The 9,307-nt window shown below is 46.0% G+C and overlaps 1 protein-coding gene across 1 annotated transcript in view; it reads left to right on the forward strand.

The window, feature by feature from the left end:
* The window catches only part of itpk1a (inositol-tetrakisphosphate 1-kinase a), a 34,091-nt gene that overhangs the window by 3,952 nt on the left and 20,832 nt on the right, over positions 1-9,307 (forward strand). Inside the window, exon 3 of the mRNA XM_053613943.1 lies at positions 2,680-2,704. Within this exon, the coding sequence (XP_053469918.1) occupies positions 2,680-2,704 (25 nt within the window). The remainder of the gene's footprint in view (positions 1-2,679; positions 2,705-9,307) is intronic.

The following is a 9,307-nucleotide window of genomic DNA, read 5'->3' on the forward strand; positions in this document are numbered from 1 at the left end:
AAGGTCAGCGTTATATTTAGATGTAGCGTAGCGTTAATTAGCTGCATTCTTAATTAAGTCAGTGGAAGGTCCTCACAAGGACAGTAGCGTATGTTTGTGTGTGTGTGTGTGTTAGCGTGTGCGTGTGCGTGTGTGTGTGTGTGTGTTTGTGTGTGTAGTGAGGGAGGTTTATGATGATGCACAGTAAGTGCACGCTGAAACTCAGGAGAAGAAAACGTTCATTAAAGCACTTTATTATGTTTAAAACGCTTTTTCTTTGAATTCCTTCAAACGTTTCTAAGCAGTCGGTGTATTTTGTTGTTGTATTTTTTCTCGTTTTTTTGTTTGTAAATATATATATATATAGAGAGAGAGAGTTTGGCAGTGCTGGAGCTGGAACTCCTGACCTTCTGATCAGTAATCCAGAGCCTTTAACCGCTGAGCCTCCGCTGAGCCTCCGCTGCCCCAAAACTCCACAAATTGCATCACAGATTTTGTGAAATAAGTGTTTTTTAACCGCAACGATCACAAAAAAGTCCAAAATCCTGCTCAGACTGGTTAATATAACTGCTAATGCTAGCTTAGCTACACATCATGAGCGTTCGATCTCTCTGATTAAACCCCGGACTGAGGCGACCGGCTGCATAAACATGGCGTTTAGTGTTATTTTAGTGTATTTGTATTGCGCCCCCCCCCCCCCCCAGACTGAAGCGTGGGGGTATTAGACTGTGTGGACTTTCTGCTCAGTGTTGTTGTGGTGTAGATGATGTAGATCTGAGCCGTCTGAGGAAGTCCCCGTGTAAGCCGTGTTTAGTTCCGGTACCAGCGCCTGTCTGAGTCACGGTTCCACTCTCCAGGCCTCGTTATGAGACAGTAATACGGCCTGGGGGGGGGTTTAATCCATAAAAAGGCAGAACGTGGACAAAGTGCAGCGGTTACCTGGGGCGCACTGAGCCGGCCACCCTGCTTCTGGACGCTTTACAGAGTAACATTGCTGACATATTTCTACAGACACCACACACACACACACACACACACACACACACACACACACACACACACACACCCTCGGGAGCACTAACAGACTTACTGTATTCATTCAGCCTTAAAGCAACAACATCTCTTTTTGTTAACAAACGATGGTAATTACATGATATGGCCCAAAGTATGTGCACCCCTGACCATCACACCCATACAGGGTTCTTCTCCAAACTGTTTCAAAGTCAGAAGTGTAGAATGTCTTTGTGTTCCGTAGCGTTACAGTTTCCCTTCACTGGAACTAAGAGGTCCAAACACTGTTCCAGCATGACCATGCCGCTGTGCACACAGCGAGCTCCGTGAAGACGTGGTGTGTGAAGGTTGGAGTGGAAGAACTCAAGAGTGTGACCCCTGACCTCAACACCACTGGGATGAGCTGGAACTGGAGCTTCCTCGACATCCTGACATCAATCCCCGACCTCGACCTCACTAACGCTCTCGTAGCTGAATGAACACAAACCTACACGGCCACGCCCCAAAATCAAAAGAAGAGTGGAGCGCTTCATATCAGAGCAGCAAAGAGAGGAGAATAAATCCGGAATGAGATGCTCAATAAGGTCATATGGGTGTGAGGGTCAGGGGTGCACAAACTTTTAGCTTTATAGTGTAAGTGTTGATAAAAATCCAGCAACAATGAGCAGAGCACAGATTAATACTAATGACTTAATAACACACTTTCCTGTAGCTTCACCTGCGTGTGAGCTCTGGAGTGTGTTAATCCAACACAACATGTCAGCACACGACTCTGTGTGTGTGTGTGTGTGTGTGTGTGTGTGTGTGTGTGGGCATGGCAGTGGCAGTGTGTAGAACACTAATAGAGAGAATGCAGGGTTCAGTTGTATTTGTGTGAATGATGGGATCCTCCTTTTGGTTGCTAAGCAACAATATTTTGTCCATCTCTGTTTCCACTGCACGCTTATTATTATTGTTTGTTTTTTGTTTTCTACTGAACGTATCGAGTCTTGTACGAGACTTTACAGATTCACGCGTTCACTTGTGCGAAGGAGTTTCTGTAGATGTCATTTTGCAGAATTTTACATCACTTCCTGTCATGTGATCAATGTCTACAATCTCTCAAAATAAAGCTTTTTTTTTTTTTTTACAGTGTGTTCATTTTGTTTTTCTTTTAATGTCCATTCTTAAAAATACGTTTAAGCATAAATATTGTAATTACTGCTGGAGTAATATACCGTATAACGTAATAAAAGTTTCTAAAAAGCACTCGGTAAAACGTCTGATTTGCTATTAGTATTTATTTAAGTTATTTTATTTCATTATAAATAAACGCTTAAGAAATAGAGCTCTTAGTTTTTTAAACTCTTCCTGACCTTCACGTGACTCTAACATGGTGAGCTCTCGTATTACAGTACACGTCACCTCACGTTATGTCAGATCACGAGATTATCTTATTTTTGAATAGAACTGAATCACCTTGGAAAGGAAGTGCAGCGAGTTGTGTTTATCTCATGACAGGAAGTGAAGTCGTTTAAGTTTCCCATGTGACTGATGTGTCACTCTGACACATGTGATGTAGCAGATGTGATTCAGGTGTTGGGTTATGAGGGTTAACATGGGTTCTTCAAGGGTTCTTTATATCGCTAATTTTCCTTCTCTTTGTGTGTGTGTGTGTGTGTGTGTGTGTGTGTGTGTTTGGTTGTTCAGGAAGCGGGGCATTGAGATGGTTCAGGTGAGTACCCTTTATCTACAATTTTAACCTCCACCTGCCCCTGTACCAGCATCAGGGGCAGATTAAATCCAGCTGATGTTGTGGAGAACGGTTGTGGTGCAGGAACTTGGTCACGAGGCGCAGACGGGATGGGACGGGACGGGACGGGACGGGACGGGGGGGTGGGGGGGATTATAGGACGCTAACTGCGAGGAAGGTGGAGCTTCAGGTGTGTCCTGAAATTCAATAGCAGTGGGACATCATCAAATATATCGTGTTTATAGATCGTATATACAGTAATAACAGATTACTCTGTAGTCTGTAGTCACGTGCTGTATGCCGAGTACACATCGGGAGTCGGACCTCAGACCAAACGACTGACTTCAGCTCTTTTATAGCATTGTCCGAGTTACAGAGTCCGAGTGTCTCAGCGGCGTGTGATTCTGACTCGAGCGCGGAGCAGGGTTACCCCGCGTTCACACCGACGAGAGACAAGAACCGTGCGCAACTTGGAGTGTTGTCTCTTGTGGGCGTGGCCTGTTCAGGAACTCAGCCTTCATATTTTTTTGTGTAATATATTACACATCTACTATGAGATGTTTTACATCTTTACCTACCTGTAATGTGTTTCTTATCATCCGGTCTCATTCTGCACTGTACTCCGCTCAGTGGAGCATCGTGTTGCACACGACACCGGAGGCTGGAACATACAGGAAGTGAGGAAAATACTCCGCGTTTTCTGCCCTCGTGCTCGTCTTTCTCGATCTTCACACGCCTGAAAAATACCCAGTCCTGAGAGCTTTACACGAGAACACTCCAGAATAATCGTTTGAACAGGCAGCTCGAAAAAACCAGTTTAAGTCACTGGATCTGAAAATGTTCCACAGAGGAACAAAAAAAAAAAAGGTTGAATCTATCACTCTTAAGTGCTGTGTGGAAACCACGACAGTTTTTATGTACGTAGAGCAACTTTAAACGGTCTGCACCGATATAGTGATTTTTTAACCGTAGCGGTTCTACAAAACGCTTCACACTGGTTCTTGTTCACACACACACTCACACACCAACGGTAGCAGAGCTGCATGCCAGGTGCTAACTTGCCATCGGGAGCAACTTGGGTTTCAGTGTCTTGCCCAAGGACACTTCAGCATGGGGAGTCATGTGGAGTCATGGGAAGTCATGTGGAGTCACGTGGAGTCATGGGAAGTCATGTGGAGTCACGTGGAGTCACGTGGAGTCAAGGGGAGTCATGTGGAGTCACGTGGAGTCATGGGAAGTCATGTGGAGTCACGTGGAGTCACGTGGAGTCAAGGGGAGTCATGTGGAGTCATGTGGAGTCAGGGGGAGTCATGTGGAGTCATGTGGAGTCAGGGGGAGTCATGTGGAGTCAGGGGGAGTCATGTGAAGTTATGGGGAGTCATGGGGAGTCATGTGGAGTCATGTGGGCCAGGAATCGAACCCCCAAACCCTACGATTATCGGACAACCCGCTCTACCACCTGAACCACAGCCGCCCAGGAAGCTGAGAACCCTTGAGTAACTTATCTTTTTGCTAAGAGTGTATGATTAAATACAGTATAAAACATTTGTTTTTATAAATAATAGACGATAATGATGTTCATAAATAGAAATATGAGAATATCGCAGCTATATGGCCTAATAGGTCTCGTACTGTAATTTCCTGCAGTTGGTAGAAATGCGTGAAATGCGTGTGCACTACTGTTACCTGTTTCCCACACAAACACAGAGTCTCCCTGAACATTCTGCGCCAGTTTCAGGTCTTTTGTGTGTTTTTGTGAGACGTAATCGGAACAGAATCTTTCGCTGGAACCTGGCAACCCTGCCCATGACCTTCCAGCTCTGAAACATTCCAAATGACGTGATTTTGTTCGTTTTTGTTGCGTCCTGTGAGATCCTGGTCCTGATGGACGCGCGCAGTCTCATCGTTCAACGTCAAGAAGATTCTAGAAAAATAAATAAATAAACGAATAGCGTGTATACGACACAATGGATCTAAAAAAAAAAATCTACACACCTGTTTAAATGTCCGGGTTTTGTGATGTAAAAAAAAATGAAACCAAGCTGAATCGTGTCAGAACGTTTCCCGCCCTCAGTGTGAACTTCTTAACTTTTTTATTTTTCCGATTTTTTTTTCCCCCATGAAATGTTTCAGATTGTTTTTCATGTGAAGTTTATACGCTGTAGTTCCACGTCGAGGGTGGAAAAAGATCGGACATGATTTAGCTTGGATTAATTACTTTTTTACATCACAAATACCTTCCATCTTAACAGGGGTGTGTAGACTTTCTATATCCACTGTATGTGTAATTGTGTAGTAATGGTGATGGGGGGGGAGGGAGGGGAGAGGGAGGGGGGGGGGTCAGATTTTTGCTCTACAACTCAGTGAGGGGAAAAAAACCCATAAATTGACCTTTACTGTGAGGGGAAAAAACAACAGAAAGGCCACATCTATACCAAAATAGAACTTTCCATTCTCCACAGAGGGGGCAAATACTTAAATAATCCCAGTGTTTAACATGCCGAGTTCAGTTATGCCTCTGTTGTGTGTGTGTGTGTTTAATTTAAACATCCCACGTGTAATATTTAAACAATCCATATTCTCCTGTCTGATAGCTGCACTAATCTAATCTGCGGCTCTGATTAGCTGCTGATTCTCAGATGCACTGAATTCCACGCTAATGAATCACAGAAGTGCCTCGCCCCTGTGTCTGCTTATCTGATCTGTAAGAGTGTAAGAGTACACACAGTTCCCAAGGCCTGCTATGTTCCTGGATGTTCTCTGCTGTCCCTGTAATAATGACATTAAATAAATACGCCGAACAAATCCTGATGAAATCACTCACCTGGTAATGCAGTAAAATTCACGTCACGTCAGAATCATACGTCTCGTCGGACTCGTAACTTCGCCGCTTTGGATTATTCCGACGTGGCAGATGTAAGCTACTTCACCTTACATCCTTATACCTTACACGACCACAGACACGCGGGCTGTAGAACGATTTTAACGCTTACACGTGTGTATTAAACGTCCCCAGGGTTTTCTAGTAGTGATTAGGGATTAGAAACAGAACCCGGAAAAAAAAATGGAATTGAAAACGCGAATAAAAACATGACTTCAAGGATAACGTTACGGTTCTGTCGCTAAGTGATTTCAAGAAATAATCGCCCAAAACCCTATACCTACAGCTTTCCCAACGTGCCTAACGTCCTGTCCTGAATTCGTCACTTCCTGCCTGGCTACAGGAGAGCGTGAGCCGGGTTTCTGAGACGGAGCGACGTCGGGAAAATCCGTGTACAAATCCTACGATTCCTCCAGCAACAAATTACTCCACGACGTAGAACCGTGCTCTGATGGATTTAAAGAAAACGTCGTTTACTTTACGAGAACTGAAAAGGTGAACCGTTACTGAAGGTAGCGCTAAGAGAGGTGCAGGAACGCAAGGAACCCTGGCGCTGGAGCTTAAGAACATCGTTTCTGTTCAAAATGAAAAACGAATCATCTCTACCACCTGACAGTAGAGTGTTCATTCAGCGTTCGTTTGTCTGTTTGTTTTGTAATCCCAATCTTAGTTTTCTCAAAATATGAAAGAAATAGTCCTTTTCACCAGAGCAGAGTGAAACTTTTACTGTAAATGAACGTTTAAATGCAGAAAATCCATCGCGGAGGCTGGAGATAATGAGAAAATCACCCGGAGCCTAAATCTCATCGTCACCGTAATTCCGACACGACGTGAACTCCGCCTCGAGACAGACCTGCACCGATTGCGCTCTGGCCGAGGGCCGAGACTCGTCTTTGGTGAATAGTTTAACTCGAGCACGCTGATGCGTCGTTGTGTGTTGCGCCTGCCGTAAACACGTTCCGCGACCCCGCGGCCCCGGCGGCCATTTTTAATTCTCCACTTTTAAATTGCGTTCTTTTATAATATTCGCAAACGTTTGGTCGTATGAATCGTAAATTGTTTGTCTAGAAGTCCGTCTCCGCTACATGTTATTTATGACAGACTGGAGAATTAAGATTTCATTCATGTTTGAGGCATGGGGCACGAGGCGGGGTACACCCTGGACAGGGTGCCAATCCATCGCAAGGCACACACACACACACACTCACACACCCATTCATACACTACGGACACTTTAGACACGCCAATCATCCTACCATGCATGTGTTTGGACTGGGGGAGGAAACCGGAGTACCCGGAGGAAACCCCCGCAGCACGGGGAGAACATGCAAACTCCGCACACACACACACACACACACACACACACACACACAGGGCCACGGTGGGAATCGAACCCCTGACCCTGGAGGTGTGAGGCGAACGTGCTAAGCACTAATCCCCCGAGCGCTCGACGTGCACTGTTTATGCTGTTAATATTAATAATAGCGACACTACTGTAGTCCATGAGTCCGGTGACAGGATTCTGGTCGATTGCAGGAAATGCTCTCAGGTTTGTACTGTTTACAGCAACCGAGGCTTTAAAAAGAGCCGTACTGTTCAACTAATAAATATTTACGTGCTTTGGATTTCCGGACACAGTTAAATGTCAGGCCGCGACGTCACAGAGCGTTCGGTATGAATCATTTCCAGGCTGTAATAAAGTGCTTCAGTCCTGGTGTGCAGCTCCGAGAGGTCCTGCGGTACTCCGTCTTCCAGACGCGAGAGCCCGTACACACGTCTGTGTGAAAGATGAAACGATTTAGTTCAACCGCTACGACTTCCGCTTTCTGTCCGCGAAAACCTAATCCCTATTTAATCAAGCGCTCTGACAGCGCTGTTCAACATCCTGCTGAAACCCACCGCGCTCGGAACACCGCGGCCGGACTGGAGCCGGAGTCCGCGCTGGGAAACACGCTGTTCTTAACGCACGCTTGAAGTGCCGCAGTGCTGTAACTCACGTGTGAGCGTGGGTTAGCGCGTCCTCTGGACGTGAACGCCAGGGCATTTTTGATTCCGTTAATTCGATAATCACGGCGTCATGAGGCTGTGCACGAGTAATATTGTGTCAGAGCACGCCATTTAAAAAAGAAAGAAATCCATAAGAACAATAAGTGCCATTCTACGCGTGTGGAAGACTTTCGTTAAAAAAACCAGGGAGCTGTTTTCCGGCTCTGTCGTGAAACGTTGGCGTATTTTTAGTCACGTGAGCTTTCGGATCAACTTCATAGCCGCGGGTTACCCGCAGCAACAGCTCCACCTCTTCGTCTGTCCATTTAAAAAACAAAACAACCACATCGCCGCATCAGTTCACAGAGACGGACAGTAAATAAACGTCCTGACGGAAGCGACGCAGACCGAAGCGTCGTACGTCTTTGGGGTGAGAGCGCTTTCAGACGTTTCGGCGTGGACGAGCAATTTTTTGGAAATCGTTTGAAAACGGCGGTGTAGTCGGAGAGCGTTTTAAAAGGAAAATGGCGTTCTCGGATCTCTCCGGAGTAACGCGGACGCAGTGGGCCTTGTTTAACACGGGGTCGGGTCGGGTCGGGTCGAGGAGACGGGGGCAAGTGCATTCTGATTATTTCTATAAAAGACAGAGTTATAAATTGGACAAAGTGAGAGCCAGGGAAACGTGACATCAAACACGCAGTAGATCGCAGACCTGAACCGGGACTAAACCCCGGGACTTTAATATGGAACACGAATCAAGGGGAAGACGTAACGTGACGGGGCTGAAGCTGCTGAATCCAGTACTGACGTGACTCCCAGAAGCGTCTGCTTATATCATCAGACGGATCCTAGATAACTTCCTCCGGGTATTCTAATCTCTCCTGAACTGTCGAGGAAGAGTCAGAAGAACCCGGTGTAATTCGGTTCCTGCAGTGTCTCTGGGATTTTGAAGTCCTGATTTGTCATGTGAGTAATATTGTATTACAGACTGCCCCTGGAGAGATCGGTGAAGGAAGTAGAAATCACCCCGGGTAATATTTAACCCGTGTGGATCGGGATCACGGTGAAGATCGATTTTGTGTTAAAATCGCAGAACGGTGAGACGTAGACGGCGTTCAATAGAAATGACTTCTCTGGCGGGTTTTTATTTACGTACGGTATCGAGTTCCTAGAGCAGGTGTAGCCGAAGGGTCATGTGATCATCACCTACTAACGATCAAGCCGGGCCACGCCCCCTCCCAACGAGCACTAACGAGAATAAAAATCAGAACGATCTGTAGCCGTGTATTAAAGTAATGAGCGTGAAGACACGCCCATCTGCGGGATTTATCACCGACATCACGGAGCACACATGAACTGATCAGACTCGCTCCAGGACCATTACTGCACACACACACACACACACACACACACACACACACACACACACACACACACACAGAGAAAACGAACCCCATCCAAGACGCTGAACTTGATGTGGACCAGTGTGGAGTTACACAAAGAAACACAAAACAGACTGATGTGTACGAGAGGGTTCAGGGACTGTGTAGCACTGCTTTGTTTGGTGGAAGTGTGTGTGTGTGTGTGTGTGTGTGTGTGTGTGTGCGTGTGTGTGAAGGTTGGTTATAGACGAATTGGCAGGGCAGGGAGACTCGGTCAAGGTCCTGCAGCCTTCAGCTGAACTCTTTAATATCTGACAGACAGCTCGAGATAAGGAC

The sequence above is a fragment of the Ictalurus furcatus genome, chromosome 25 (assembly GCF_023375685.1).
Source record: "Ictalurus furcatus strain D&B chromosome 25, Billie_1.0, whole genome shotgun sequence".
In the NCBI taxonomy this organism is placed as follows: Eukaryota; Metazoa; Chordata; class Actinopteri; order Siluriformes; family Ictaluridae; genus Ictalurus; species Ictalurus furcatus.